The sequence below is a fragment of the Doryrhamphus excisus genome, linkage group LG15 (genome assembly GCF_037039965.1).
Source record: "Doryrhamphus excisus strain RoL-2023G ecotype Guam linkage group LG15, RoL_Dexc_Guam_v1.1, whole genome shotgun sequence".
Taxonomy (NCBI): domain Eukaryota; kingdom Metazoa; phylum Chordata; class Actinopteri; order Syngnathiformes; family Syngnathidae; genus Doryrhamphus; species Doryrhamphus excisus.
The window spans coordinates 1,033,959-1,049,260 of record NC_136371.1 but is presented as its reverse complement, the minus strand read 5'-3'; the positions used below and the strand labels follow the sequence as shown (position 1 = coordinate 1,049,260).

At 43.8% G+C, this 15,302-nt stretch overlaps 1 protein-coding gene across 2 annotated transcripts in view; it reads left to right on the top strand.

The window, feature by feature from the left end:
• The window catches only part of LOC131104026 (dedicator of cytokinesis protein 3), a 40,992-nt gene that overhangs the window by 19,525 nt on the left and 6,165 nt on the right, over positions 1-15,302 (top strand). For both annotated transcript variants that reach the window (XM_058050715.2, XM_058050714.2), the window contains exons 11-45: positions 76-136; positions 203-350; positions 895-983; positions 1,995-2,120; positions 2,665-2,789; positions 2,932-3,094; positions 3,165-3,271; positions 4,206-4,377; positions 4,453-4,550; positions 5,472-5,555; positions 5,646-5,746; positions 5,849-5,930; positions 6,121-6,291; positions 6,751-6,943; positions 8,120-8,247; positions 8,331-8,477; positions 8,566-8,664; positions 8,759-8,853; positions 9,052-9,127; positions 9,200-9,300; positions 9,374-9,432; positions 9,518-9,666; positions 9,769-9,854; positions 9,939-9,965; positions 10,046-10,141; positions 10,794-10,854; positions 10,948-11,041; positions 11,694-11,842; positions 12,270-12,356; positions 12,449-12,553; positions 12,734-12,875; positions 13,108-13,274; positions 14,796-14,882; positions 14,958-15,137; positions 15,211-15,294. In XM_058050715.2, coding sequence (XP_057906698.2) covers positions 76-136; positions 203-350; positions 895-983; positions 1,995-2,120; positions 2,665-2,789; positions 2,932-3,094; positions 3,165-3,271; positions 4,206-4,377; positions 4,453-4,550; positions 5,472-5,555; positions 5,646-5,746; positions 5,849-5,930; positions 6,121-6,291; positions 6,751-6,943; positions 8,120-8,247; positions 8,331-8,477; positions 8,566-8,664; positions 8,759-8,853; positions 9,052-9,127; positions 9,200-9,300; positions 9,374-9,432; positions 9,518-9,666; positions 9,769-9,854; positions 9,939-9,965; positions 10,046-10,141; positions 10,794-10,854; positions 10,948-11,041; positions 11,694-11,842; positions 12,270-12,356; positions 12,449-12,553; positions 12,734-12,875; positions 13,108-13,274; positions 14,796-14,882; positions 14,958-15,137; positions 15,211-15,294 — 3,939 coding nt within the window. The remainder of the gene's footprint in view (positions 1-75; positions 137-202; positions 351-894; positions 984-1,994; positions 2,121-2,664; positions 2,790-2,931; positions 3,095-3,164; positions 3,272-4,205; positions 4,378-4,452; positions 4,551-5,471; positions 5,556-5,645; positions 5,747-5,848; positions 5,931-6,120; positions 6,292-6,750; positions 6,944-8,119; positions 8,248-8,330; positions 8,478-8,565; positions 8,665-8,758; positions 8,854-9,051; positions 9,128-9,199; positions 9,301-9,373; positions 9,433-9,517; positions 9,667-9,768; positions 9,855-9,938; positions 9,966-10,045; positions 10,142-10,793; positions 10,855-10,947; positions 11,042-11,693; positions 11,843-12,269; positions 12,357-12,448; positions 12,554-12,733; positions 12,876-13,107; positions 13,275-14,795; positions 14,883-14,957; positions 15,138-15,210; positions 15,295-15,302) is intronic.

Sequence of the window (15,302 nt, the reverse complement as noted above, 5' to 3'; positions counted from 1 at the left end):
CTATAATAATACTACAATAATAATTTATGACCATGTACCCACAGAATTGTGTGAGTTTTCAATGTTTCTTTTCAGGACCTAAGCAGTAAAGACTTGAAGAGAGACCTCTACATTGTTGCACATGTCATGAGAACCGGTACACTCCCCACCTAAGAATTTTACACACCTTTCAGTGTGGTACACTCATGTATGCTATGTCCAGGCCGCATGCTGCTGAACGACTCAAAGAAAGGCCCGCCGCACGTGCAGTACCGGCGGCCGTACGGCTGCGCAGTTCTGGCCATGAGTGACGTTTTCCACACCATCACAGACCTCAAAGAGGAGAAGGACTTTGTGCTAAAAGTGTATACGTGAGTATTGCATCACAATACAATTTCAAAAAGTGCCATAATAATGAGACCTCTGAAAAACAGATGCTTAAACTGGCTCTCGGACGGGTGTGAATCTTGCTGCCCGTGTTTAGTCCAAAGTAATATTATTTCAAGTTTCCAGAACAACGAGCTGTTTTTGCAGGTCCATCTTCCAAGGCAAAGAGCCCTTCCTTTTCAGAAGCAAGCAGTGATTCAGTAGTGTGCTGCCTCCAAACTGTCGTCTCCTATAAGGCTCCAGTCTGTGCATTTCCCCATGCCTTTCCCAGGGGCCTACAGGCCCACAGTAATGAAAAAGACTGGTAGAGAGCAGGCTGTCAGGTTTGTTTAGTGCTCTGAGCATTTGGGCTGACGTGCTACTTGATAGCAACTCCCCCATGTTTCTACCTTTTCTCCAGGAGGAAATCAGCTTAGGGACGCATGCTGTTCGTGCAGTCCCCATGTGCACAATTCCCGCCCGCCCATCTGTTCCACAAATGACTGTGCTGCTAACTGTCCTACCTACCGTTTTTTTTTCTTTCTCCAGATGTAACAATGAGAACGAATGGTACCAGGTTCATGAAAACATCATTCGCAAGTCCAACACCAAATATTCTGCTCCCAGCACCAATTATGGTAAATTTTTTTGTACTGATGGTCTTTTGAATATGTATTGGCTAAAGGGTTTCATGGGTAAATCTATGCAATGCTATGGAATGCAGGTTTTTTACCATTCCCTTTGAACTTCACTATAAACAAATCAAATCATCTTTTAAATACAAGCAGTTGATGTTTGCTAAATACAAGGATGAAGAGTCTTGAACCAGTCATGATGTGCTATATATATCACTATATTGACACGCACTATGGTACCCATTATGGCATTGGGTGCTCATATCACCCAGTACTTTGATACGTGACAAAAAAAATAAAATATATTTTTTTTAATTAAAAAAAAAATAAATAAACAAAACTTAAACTATATTAGGAAAGCAGGAAGTGAACAAATGTAACAGTTACTGATTGTAAAAGTACCAGATGGAGGGGTAGGATTTAATAAGCAGTATGTGGAATCAAACTATGGAATGGATTGAGTAAGGAAATCAAACAATGCACAACGATGAGCCAATTCAAGAAACAATACAAGCAGTTGATGTTTGCTAAATACAAGGATGAAGAGTCTTGAACCAGTCATGATGTGCTATATATATCACTATATTGACACGCACTATGGTACCCATTATGGCATTGGATGCTCATATCACCAAGTACGTCGGTACGTGACAAAAAATAAAAAAACAAACTTAAACTATATTAGGAAAGCAGGAAGTGAACAAATGTAACAGTTAGTGATTGTAAAAGTACCAGATGGAGGGGTAGGATTTAATAAGCTTTGCTTCTTCCTACTCCTTTTCGACATGTGGAACTGGGAACTGATTATGGGATGCGCTCAATTGCAATCTGATGCATGTTCAAATGAAATAAAACCATTACCATTACCATTACCATTACCATTACCATTACCATTACCATTACCATTACCATTACCATTACCATTCTTCACCCCCTTCTTTCTTATTCCCTTTCCTCCTTCTTTCACGTCCATTCCCTTCTCACAACCCTCCTCTGCATCCCTTCTGCTTCCAGGCCTCATCATTTCCCTGCAGCTGCTGAGAGGCGAGTTGGAGCAGATCAGACGAGAGAACCAGGCTGTGTTCAATCGAGCCTTGGCACTGACACGCAAACTAGGTTTTCCAGATGTCATCATGCCAGGTAAGGAGGCAAAGAGCAGTGGGCGTAATGGGCCGAGAGACGCAGCGTGGAGAGGGAAGACCAGAGGAGGAGGACAGTGGAAGGTCGAGGATTAGTTTACACAGGATGCCAATTACAGAGGAGAGGGAGGTGAAAAAACGGAGGAAGGAGCAGGAAGCACTGCGAGTGATTGGAAATAGGAGAGGACTGTAGGACTCATGATTTCAGCATTTATACTGCAGGAGACGGACAACAATGTTAGGACAGACGTTTCAAACAATTCATTTGTGAATTGTTTGATGGGGAAGAACTTGAGAACTCTGACCTTAACCCCATCAAGCGCCTTTAAGCTAAACTACGACAGCAAGCCCTTTGACTTCATACATTTTCTTCAGTAGAAAATAACACAACTGACTCACGTCTCCATGGAAATGACTGATGACTGTTATGTATGATATGTTATGATGATGTGTATTATGTTTAAAAGCTGTTCATCATTGCGTTGCATTGGAGATGTCATCATTCGCCATGATTGCGTTCTGTTCTCTCTGGTTTAATTCTCCAGGTGACACTCGCAATGACTTGTATTTGACACTGGAACGAGGCGAGTTCGAGAGGGGTGGCAAGAGCGTCCAGAAGAACATTGAAGTGACGCTCTATGTCCTCTACGCCGACGGGGACACTCTCAAAGTATGACACACGTGTTAAATGTGATTCATTCAGCATAATACCATTCCATCAGTCACCATGAGTCAAGTTGTTGGCCCTCAACATCCACTCATTCCTTTATGGTATACCTTTTTTAAAAAGAATTCATTCTCTTCTTTTATAGGACTGCATTAGTTTGGGCAGCGGCGAGCCAAACATGACTGAATATCGCTCCTTCGTCCTTTACCACAACAACAGCCCTCGCTGGAGTGAGATGGTCAAGCTTCCCATTCCAATCGATCGTTTCCGAGGCTCCCACCTGCGCTTTGAGTTCAGACATTGTTCCAGTGAGTCAATCTTATTGCACAACGCCAGCGATCCCATATCCCGATGTCACCGTCATGCATGTCGTTTCAGCTAAAGACAAAGGGGAGAAAAAACTTTTCGGCTTTGCTTTCACTCCTCTAATGAGAGAGGATGGGACCACACTGTCGGACGAGAGCCATGAGTTATACGTCTACAAGGTGAGAGCCACTTCAACACATAGCAGCACTGAAACTAGCTCAAACAACCGCTTTACGTATTTATGGCACTCAAAATCATTGATTCTATATTCTATGGTTACATTTTGCATGATAGCATAAATACTAGTGCTGTCATATTGGTTAAAAAATCTATGCACCATTTATGTGTGAAATATGTCTTTTTCTGTTGTCATTATAGCAGTATTATGAGTTTTCCCCACAAGAATCACCAAGTGTGGTGTCCCACTCTCCACCAGCTGAAGGTCTGAGTAATCAGCAGGGCTGGGCGGGTATATAAGGAGCATTTGCTCAGTTCTGGTTTTCTTTTTTGTGAGTTGACTCTCTTGGTATTTAGTGAGAATAAAATGTGCCGTGTGGGATTTTGTGTTTTGGGAAGAATTCATATTCCCCTGCCACCTTTTACAACCCAAGACCTCAGGAGGTAAAGCAGGTCGTTCAAAAACTCACTTCATCCATCTCAAAACGCGGGTCTCCTAGCTGTGTGGCCTCCATGCTAACCACTTGGGCACTTTGCAGCCATTTCAATTCATTCATTCATTTTCTACAACTTATGTTCACTAGAGTTGCAGGGGTGCTGGAGCCTATCCCAGCGTCTTTTGGTGAGAGGTGGGGTACATCCTGGACTGGTGGCCAGCCAATCACAGGGCACATATAGACAAACAACCATTCACACTCACATTCATACCTATGGACAATTTGGAGTGGCCAATTAACCTAGCATGTTTTTGGAATGTGGGAGGAAACCGGAGTACCCCGAGAAAACCCACGCATGCACGGGGAGAACATGCAAACTCGAGGGTGGAATTGAACCCTGGTCTCCTAGGTGTGAGGTCTGCGCTCTAACCACTAGGCCACCGTGTCGCCCGTCATCATGACTTTCTTGCATTTAATGCGTTTCTTTTTTTTGGTGCAGTGTGATGAGAACGCCACCTTCAGTAACCAGGGCCTTTACCTCAGCCTGCCCTGCTGCAAGGAGGACTTCAACAGTTGTACCAACATACCAGCTAACCTGCCTTTCCAGAGAAGCCCTAAAGAAACTTTCTGGGTTTCTACCATACTCTGCTCCACCAAACTCACCCAAAATGGTAAAAAAAAACGATATAATATGCTATCTTTCATTTTAGTTGCCTGATTTGGATGTTATTGTGTTGTGTTTTTAGTGGACCTATTAGCCCTTCTGAACTGGAAGACCCATCCGGACAGGGTTCTGGACATCCTCGGTCGACTGCGTCAGATCAGTGGAGAGGAGATTGTCAAGGTCATTGCTGTCAAATATATGAATGACCCACTAAAGTAATGAAGTCATTTAGCCTATGTAAAGCTGTGGCTTGAATTAATTGGGTGTGACACATTGCTTAAGATATTAACCTCGAGGAGCCATGGCATTCCATCGAACTCAGTAGGGCAGGTTGGAAAGTATGACTTCACTAATTGTAGGCTTTATTATTTATAAAAATAACAGTAGATTATTTATTTGGCATCAGTTTATTTAGTTTAGTACCTGCGGCTAAGGGTGTCTTGGTGCCAAGTGCAATTATGGACCTCCCTATGTTGGAACATGGTGTTGGTTATGGACAAACTCTGGTTCATAAGGAAGTCCAATAACATCACACCACACGGGTTCAAATTGGGGAGGCTGTTCCTCCCACTCCCAATTCCACCCCATGGGCGTTGAAGTCCCCCAGTAGAACGACAGAGTCACCAGATGGGGTGCTCTCCAGCACCCCTTTGATGGACTCAAAGAAGGGCACTCTGAACTGCCGTTTGGTAGTCAGGACCCTTTCCCCAAATGACCGTCTGGTTCACTGGGGATGACTCCAACACAGAGGCACCAAGCCAGGGGGCTATTAATAAAACAAGGTCCAGCCCCTCTCCAGGAGCTTGGTTCCAGAACCGAAAGTCCGATTCCAAGTATATCTAGTCAGAAAGTCTCAACTTCTCACACAAGTTCGGGCCGCTGAAGACCAGAAGACAATAAAAGACTTGTCGTAGTGTGTGTTGCTATCAGGAAGTAAGTGAGTGGCTGACAGGAAGTAACATTGACGGCTCAGAGTTTCATTTTGCCGTGGGTTACGTCTGTAACAGTAACTTGGTTTTTTTCTGGATTTGTATTATGGATTACTGTGTCTGATTTGATTTGATGTACTTGTTATACAAATGATTTCATTACTTCCTACAGTTCCTGCGAGACGTCCTTGATGCACTCTTCTGTCTCTTAGATGACAACACTGACAAATATGGGCCGCTGGTTTTCCAGTCTTTGGTAGGACAACTAAAGCAGCAGAAGTAGAATTATGTATTTTTATAAGAACCAAATAACAAATTGACTTACCTTTATGTCCATGTGTTACAGGTATTTTTTATTAACTTGCTCAGGGACAGCCGATTCTACCACTTCCGTCCGGTCATGGACTCTTACATCCAAAACCACTTTGCTGGAGCTTTGGCATACAAGTACAACAACATTCGTTACTTTGTGTTTGAAATATTGAGCCGTTCATCTGAACACAGAATATAAAGGAGTCAAAAACATTCTTTCAATTCCTGTGCACGCAGGGAGCTTATTCGATGCCTCAAGTGGTACATGGACCGCTCAGCTGAGGTTGTCCGTCAAGACCACATCCAGGAAGCCATGCGGGTAAAGGATTGTCCATTCAGTATTTGGTGTGGTTCATTTTCAGAGAGGCAGAGAGTCTTTTATTGCTTTTATTGCACAAATTGATTAGTATGGCTGTCCACAGTGCAACATTTCATTTTACTTTGCTACATGTTTTGGAATTATACCATGACAAAGATGTTATTTGTTTTAAATTGACATTGTCCCTTAGGCTCTGGAGTACCTGTTTAAGTTCATTGTCCAGTCCCGTATACTGTACTCCCGGGCTACCTGTGGGATGGAAGAGGAGCAGTTCCGTGCCAGCATCCAAGAACTCTTTCAGTCAATCCGCTTTGTGCTGAGCCTGGACAGTCGCAGCTCGGAGAACCTGGTGTTTACACAGGTCTGATAGTTTATACTGTACCTCATGTTAAATTCCCTCACTGTATACCGGCACCATCTCTTTTGAAAGTCTTATATATTTTGTATTTTTGTTTGTATTTTTTTGTTCATTCACAGTCAGAGTTTGCATTTGTTGGTGTGTTTCATTTTTTTATTTCTTTTATGTTTCATTCTATACTTTGCCCCTTCCTTGGCTTGGTCTTGGAGGGGCCTGATCTTCTGCATGTATCTCTGTGGTAATGATCCAGGTCTGTCATCAGTCTCAGTAAGTCACAGCACCATGCGTTGGTCCCAAAACTGTCACTCACATGATCTGCAGGTTTTGTTCTTCTGTAGTAAATAGTATTGTCTTATTTACATTTTTGGAATTTCTTACAAAGAAATGTCCACCGTACATGTAGATGTTTTCTGTATTGGTTTCAAACATCCAAATCAAGGCTGCTCTTTGTCCCTGTCTCAGGCGGCCCTGTTGAACAGCTTCCCCGATATTTTTGATGAGCTACTGCAGATGTTCACAGTTCAAGAGGTGGCCGAATATGTCCGCGGCACCCTTGGAAGCATGCCCAGCACTGTTGACATTGGTCAGTCCATGGATGTTGTCAAACTGCAGTCGATTGCGCGGACTGTTGAAAGCCGCCTTTTCTTCTTCCCTGGTAAGAATTTGACAGAAAGGTTGTTACTAAGTATTTTCATAGCTGAATCTGATTTCTTAGATTTTTTTCCAGATAAATTATCATCGTTTATTCCACTCTGGAATAACGGCGATGTCAAAGAAATATATGAAATCTTCAATGCACAAAGTAATCATTCAAACTTACTAATTTGTTGATATGATGCACACAGAGCAAGGAACAACTTTCCGCTCTGTCTCCTTCGTACTGGTTTTATGTACTGTGAGGCGTTCAGGCGCACTCGGAATTTTGAGTGTCGGCACTAATTGTTTTTCATTTTTATTCCTGCACCCCCATGACGACTGTTTTAAGAAACCCATAGAATATTGTTGCAACATGGTCCATTGTAAAGCTATAATAATAATAATAATAATAATAATAATAATAATAATAATAATAATAATAGGGCTGCGAAGGCGGGAGAGTGGTTAGCTCGCAGGCCACACAGTTAGGAGACCCGAGTTCAATTCCACCCTGGACGATCTCTGTGTGGAGTTTGCACGTTCTCCTCGTGCATGCGTGGGTTTTCTCCGGGTACTCCGGTTTCCTCCCACATTCCAAAAACATGCTAGGTTAATTGGCCACTCCAAATTGTCCATAGGTATGAATGTGAGTGTGAATGGTTGTTTGTCTATATGTGCCCCGGGATTGGCTGGCCACCAGTCCAGGGTGTACCCCGCCTCTCGCCCGAAGACAGCTGGGATAGGCTCCAGCACCCCCGCGACCCTTGTGAGGATAAGCGGTAGAAAATGAATGTGTGAATGAATCCAGCCAGTTGGGAGGCAGTTTGAGCCACTGCACGCCACTAGGCACCTTATTGGCGACACTAGGCGCCATAGCCCTGTGATTGGCTGGTGACCAGTCCAGGGTGTACCCCGCCTCTCACCCGAAGACAGCACACCCGCAACCCTTGTGAGGATAAGCAGTATAAAATGAATGAATGAATAAAAAATGTATTTGTGCTTAAATAGATAAAAACAATATGAAGCTAAATAACAAACAGAGCAGAAAGGCACGATGGCGGGAGGGGGGAAACGATGGAGAAGTGTGTCTCCCCAGGTTCCCCAATAATATGTTATGTCTCCCATATCAGTGTGACTAATTGATCTTAATGCACTTTTTGAATTAATCTTTCAATTTCTGTTATCTTTACTGCAGAGTCTCGAAGTATTTTACTTCCTGTTGTCCTGCATCATATTCACCTGCACTTGCGCCAGCAGAGGGAGCTGCTCATTTGTTCTGGGATCCTCGGCAGCATCTTTTCAATCATCAAGACCAGTTCTATGGTATAACATCTTTATCAATGAAATGTAGAATGATGTTAGCGTAGCTTCGGCGTGCGTTCAATCCTTCCCTCTGCTCTGCTCAGGAGTCCTCCGTTCAGGAGGAGGTGGAGATGATGGTGGAGAGTCTTTTGGATGTGTTGCTGCAGACCTTGCTTTCCATCATGAGCAAGTCCCACTCTGTGGAAACATCCAGAGGACAACGTTGTCCTCAGTGCACTGCGGAGATTACGGTAAATTCCAAAAGCCTCTTTGATGTATGAACAAAATAAAAGTTGCGCGTTGTATACACCTTTCATTTTGTCATTTTGTCTGATTTAGGGGGAGTATGTGTCCTGTCTCCTCTCTCTCCTCCGACAGATGACGGAGATCCACTTTCACCATCTACTCAACAATTTCCATAGCAAGGAGGAGTTGAAAGTGAGCAAGCAGACTATTATTATTATTTTTGCTTAGCTAAAACCTGCTCACCTCATCCCAATACTGCATAAGCATGTATTTTATTTTTCTTTAGGAATTCCTGTTGAAGATATTCTGTGTATTCCGAAACCTGATGAAACTGACCATCTTCCCTCGAGATTGGAGCGTCATGAGACTTCTAACCAGTCAGTGAGTCTGATATTTTTGTCTTCTGACATGCTGCCATTGTCACATGAATAGTAAGGGAATGGAACCTTCCATTAGAAGCGACTCGGTACAAATGACCTCATCGTGAAGGTGACACTTGTGCTGCGATCCCTGTCAACTATTTTTGGCAGCTACCTTTTTCACCAGCTGACAGTGACACGCTTGCTGTGCTTTCTGCAGCATCATCGTTGTGACAACGCAGCTTCTTGCCCCGGCGCTGCACAAGAACTTTTCCGAGGCGGACTTTGATTTCAAGGTTTGTGTCTCTCCAATGGAGGATATTTTTCCGTGACATCAATTGTTTTGTTTACGTTGTTGTGTGTGCTAGGTATGGAACTCCTTCTTCAGCCTAACCGTGCTGTACATCAATCAGCCCAGTCTGCAGCTGGAGGCGCTCAATCCTGCCAAAAGAAAGAAAGTTCTGGACAAGTAAGGAACCATCAGCATTCCAAAAGAATACACACACTGACTTTTCCGATGTTCTACCATTCTCTCCGTGAAGGTACGGCGATATGAGAGTCCTGATGGCGTATGAGCTGTTTAGCATGTGGCAAAAATTAGGTTAGACTCACACGTGCAAATGACTAGGATGTATTAACATGATGAACAATGATACGACCTACTGTATCTACTGTGACTTACCTAGGTGACAACAAGCCCCACTTCATCCCGGGCATGATAGGCCCCTTTCTGGGAGTCACCCTGGTTCCTCAGACTGAAGTTCGAAACATAATGATTCCAATTTTCCATGACATGATGGACTGGGAGCAGAGGAAAAACGGAAATTTCAAACAGGTCACAATGACATTGTCATTTTATAAATCGCAGGTTGCTGCAGTTGTCTTGGCGTAGAGCAAACCCACACAAATTGCCTGATTGTGTTTTTGTTGTGCGTAGGTGGAAGCGGAGCTGATGGATAAGCTGGACAGCATGGTGTCGGATGGGAAAGGCGATGATAATCACCGGGAGCTCTTCAGCCTTTTGTGAGCACGGCGTCGCATGTTCTTGCTGTTAAAATGTCATCTAACACACGTCTGTGTTGTGTTGTTTTACCTTTACCACCCCAGGACCCAGTTGTTTGGCCCTTACCCAAGGTGGGCTACTGCACTGTCACACTTTTCTTCTTGTGATGAACTGCCTCACTAAGGACGTCTGACTCTTTTATTCCATGTAGTCTGCTGGAGAAAATAGAGCAGGAAACATGGAGAGAAACGGGCATCTCATTTGTAACGTCAGTCACAAGACTTGTTGAACGGTTGCTGGACTACAGGTAAGATTCACAGGATAAATGTAAATGTATCACATGCTGGAGCCTATCCCAGCTATCCTCGGGCGAGAGGCGGGGTACACCCTGGACTGGTGGCCAGCCAATCACAGGGCACATATAGACAAACAACCATTCACACTCACATTCATACCTATGGACAATTTGGAGTCACAAAGGTGATTAATCATGATTAGTTAATTTAAAAACTGTGATTAATCTGATAAAATTTTACATCTTTTGACAGCTGTAGTTTTTTCGTCCATAATACCATAACCATAATACCTTTCATTCATTCATTTTTTTATTCTCACAAGGGTCGCGGGGGTGCTGGAGCCTATCCCAGCTGTCTTTTGGCGGGGTACACCCTGGACTGGTGGCCAGCCAATCACAGGGCACATATAGACAAACAACCATTCACACTCACATTCATACCTATGGACAATTTGGAGTGGCCAATTAACCTAGCATGTTTTTGGAATGTGGGAGGAAACCGGAGTACCCGGAGAAAACCCACGCATGCACGGGGAGAACATGCAAACTCCACACAGAGATGGGCGAGTGTGGAATTGAACTCAGGTCTCCTAGCTGTGTGCTAACCACTCTGTCGCCGTGCAGCCCTGATGAATTAAATGAATGATGTATTTTCTTTGTGTAGGGATTGCATGAAAGGAGATGAAGTAGAGAACAAGAAAATGGGCGGCTCTGTCAACCTTATGGTCAGCCATCATGATTTTATGCCGATCAGAAAGCCCCTTTGGGTTTGCTCCCACGTGAATTAAGAATGAACTTTTTTCTTTACTCAAACCCAGAACTTCTATAAATCAGAGGTAAACAAGGAGGACATGTACATCCGCTACATCCATAAGCTGTGTGACCTGCATCTCCAAGCTGAAGACTTCACAGGTACCAGATGGGCGTACATTTCCTCACTTTCATTAAAGATCTTCAGTGCTGGCTAAATAGAAAGCAGAAAAAAGTTGTTTTTTCCGCTTTTCAAGCTGTCTCCGTTTGCTCTTGAATCTTGAAAGTAAATTTGACAAAAGCGAATGGCTGAAGGAAAGCACGGAATACGTAGCCATGACTCAGAGCTACATTAGATAAATTAAAGAAAGAGTTGAGCCCGTTTGCTTTCGTGTATACTGGATTTTCTTTCAAGCGAACAGGAACTTACAAGAGCTTGTCGGTAAATGTAATCACGCAGTTGACTCAAGGGTGACTCGGCAGCAGTTTGTCAGTAAATATTGCCAAATATGACTCATGCGGAGAGATCTTATTAATTACAGTCACATGGCTAATATCTGTTCATCGCTATTTTTGCACAGTATTTGCTTGTAACTATGCACGTCGGTAAGATATAGAGTTTCAGCTGTGAGGCTGCACTTTGTTCCTTTGGTCATTAATACGGCAACCGTTGATGTCTGTTCACAAAAATGTGGGCAAAAATGTCCTGAAGGTACCAACATACGCTTTTTGGAGTACTGAGTACTGTACTGTACTGTATACATTCCCTAACACTCTTTTGCTGACCTTTTGACTTGTGATTCTTTGCCAACAGAGGCAGCGTTCACCCTCTTACTGTACTGGGAGCTTCTCCAGTGGGAGGACCGGACCCTGAGGGATTTTCTCCACTATCCCTGCCAAAGCGAGTGGCAACGCAAGGAGAACCTGAGTCGTAAAATTCTTCACTACTTCAACAAGGGCAAGGCAAGGGAAATTTTAGAATACTCCAATTTATGTGACGTGTTAAGATGGTCTGTCTCCGTTAATTTCGTTTTTTCTTGACATTTTTGGAGCTACAAATGACTTTGTCCTGTTCAATACTATTCAAAAGATGTTGACAAAGTTATAGTACCACACTGTGTTCCGAACACTGTTTTTTATGGAGACAGAGGAGGTAGTAAGTACTCCAGAACTCAGACCAGGAACTCGGATGTCAGTGGGATTAAGAAGGGCTTCGAAGTATTCTTTGAATACGTCCAACTATATCCTCAGTCCAGGTCAGCAGGTCACTGTCCAAACTGGAAACAAAAACTAACTCCGACCACACCAGAGTTTTTGCCTCCAACACCGTCGAAGTCGCCTTTTCCCATTTCAAATGATAACTCTTTCAATCGTCTTTGTGGCCCTGCAGTGTTGGGAATATGGCATCTCCCTCTGCCGGGAGCTAGCTTTCCAGTATGAGACCTTATACGATTACCAGAGCCTCAGCTGGATCCGGGTAAGCTAAGTCATCTTGCTATTTATTGCATAACACTCCTCACGTCCTAATTATGAATCTGCGTGATTAAATCATTCTTCATTGTGTGTCAGAAAATGGAGGCAGCGTACTATGACAACATTATAGAGCAGCAGAGGATCGAACCCGAGTTTTTCCGAATGGGCTTCTATGGGAGGAAGTTTCCTTTCTTCCTCAGGGTAAGACGTTACGAGTTGTGGCTGACTGGCTACTCTAAAAAAAAAAAAAGATGTGCAAATTCTCTTTCAGTAAAAAAAAAAAAGCATTTTGTGCAGTTATGGACTTTTCCACTAGGGGGAGACAATTAAAGGTGCTCTAATAAAGTCCACCCGCTTTATCTGCTTGTCGCCTTTTTACAGAACAAAGAGTTTGTGTGTCGTGGCTACGACTATGAACGACTGGAGGATTTCCAGCAAAGGATGCTGGGAGAATTTCCGCAGGCCATCGCCATGCAGCATCCCAACCAACCCGATGACACCATCCTGCAGAGTGATGCTCAGTGTATCCCACTCTTTCTGTCACTCATGATGCAACGTTAGCTTCTTCGACTAAAACCGTTGATCATTTTGATTTGGATTATTTTTTGATATTTGTATTTCTCATTTAATATTTACAGTATTAAATGGTTTTATAGTGTATGGTTTTTATAGTCACGGAAATAAGAAATGATGTATTTTTATCATGTGCCATCTCTTTCTACACGTCAGTGTGTTCCTTGACACTCGGCTTGTAGACTTGCAGATCTACGCCGTGACTCCGGTGTCAGACATCTCAGATGTGCCTCAATTGGAGCGTGTGCCCGAGAGGATCAAGAGCTTCTACCGCATAAACAACGTCAGCCGCTTCCACTATGACAGGCCTTTCCACAAGGGCCCCAAGGACCGTGAGAATGAGTTCAGGGTACGGTGAGGCAGCCATGACACTGTCTGAATTTAGATGTAGCATGGAATTAAACAGGAAGTAGATCATGTTGTGGTATAAATGACTCAGGTAGGAAGTGCTTTCCTAGTTAGAGCTGATATTTCCTCTGCTGTGTGCAACGCCCCCTTGTGGTCACAATGAACAAAAGCCGTCCTCTAAGTCATAAACAGTTTGATGTGATGTAACAATGCAAAATTTTAGGAATATACCGATAGCAAAAGCAGGAGAGGAGCTATAAATATATTTTTATTATGCTTTTCTGACCTATAAATGTAGTTACAATGTTGTATTCTAGTATTAAATAATTTTAAGTTTTAAGGTTTAAGTGAGCCTTGAAAGAATTTTGGGATGACTCTGAACACTCGGTGTCAGAGGGCATTGCAAAACTGTTCCTTTGTGATGTCACAGAGGGGCAGGCTTCCTTATGGGCGTGGCTGTAGGCGTGGCCTGTAGGCGTGGCCTGTAGGCCCAAGGTCTGCGTCTCTGTTTACAAGGCAAGCTCAGGCAGCAGAAGTTATTGGAGCAAGAGAAAAAATATTTTCATCTGTCAACGGCATTTCACACAGGACTGTTTTTTGTGAACATGACTGTGAAATATCCGCCAAACTGTTGCTGAAGCCAGAAGCAGCACGCTCTTGCCGGGGAAGGTGCATTCATGTCTGACAAGCTGTGGTCCACGGAGGTTTGAGAGAACCACAGTCTGAAATACGGTAGTCTTGCAATTCCACTACCGATGTTGTGCCAAGATTGTGTGCAGTTCATAAACGTGGCGCCTTCACGTCCGGCTTCAGAGCAGTGCCTCTGACAATGAGTTCTCCTCCTCGGGCAGGCCAGGTTGGAGGAGCACCAGCAGATCATGAGCTGCCAGTAGCTCCTAAACACTTTTCAGTTCGCTCTACAAAGACTTTATTGACCAATAAAGTCAATTATGTGACCAATCACAGCGGAGTGGGCGTGCCTGGAGGCGGGAAGCACAAATCCAAGTACAGCTGGAATAGGTGCAGAGTCTGGAAGATCTAGAAAGTTTTCTGTGAGGGTTATTGTGTTTGCTGCTCTATAGGAGACCACAACTCAATACAAAGGGTCCATAAATAATCATAATAGACGTGCTTATATTGGAGAGATGGGAGGAAGTGTTTAATGGTAAAATCATATGGAAGCACATAAGGAATATGTGGTGAGTGGAAACTAACACCATTTCAATAGATTTCGTTTCCTGAGACCATCCTAATGAAAAGATATTTTTGGTATGGACACCCATTTCTAAAATTATTAATCTTTGCATTTACAAAAAAATGTTCCCAAGTATGTGGAATTAGAATATTTGGGTCCATGTAAACGTGGCTACTGACCCAAATAGTCTAAAACTAATATCTCTGCAGGAGAGCTCTTCCCAGCACTGGCCAACAAGCCGCCCTGTAGGGATGCTGCCTATTTCCACACTGACCCCAATTGTGATGTAGATAATGGGAACAAATCTCTTGTCTGCTTGCATCACAGAGCCTGTGGATTGAGAGAACCACCCTCATCCTCTCCCGCCCTCTCCCGGGAATCTCCCGCTGGGCTGAGGTGGAAAGGAGAGAAGTGGTAAGAAATGACTTTGCATTTATTGTGCGCTCTATATCGCGACACTTGGTTTTGAATCTTCTATCTCTATCCCAGGTGGAGGTAAGCCCTCTTGAAAACGCCATTTACGTGGTGGAGAACAAAACCCAGGAGTTACGGACCTTGATAAGCCAGTACCAACACAGACAGCACCACGGCAACATCAACCCGCTCAGCATGTGCCTCAACGGGGTCATAGACGCCGCGGTGAACGGGGGCATCGCCAGATACCAAGAGGTACACATGGGGGGGGCAGGGCTGGGCTGTTTGAATGATGAATATCAGCATAGAGTACATCTTGATCTCGTAGGCGTTTTTCGATAAGGACTACATCAGCAGTCACCCAGAGGACACGGAGAGGATCACGCACCTCAAGGATCTGATGCAGGAGCAGGTCAGATT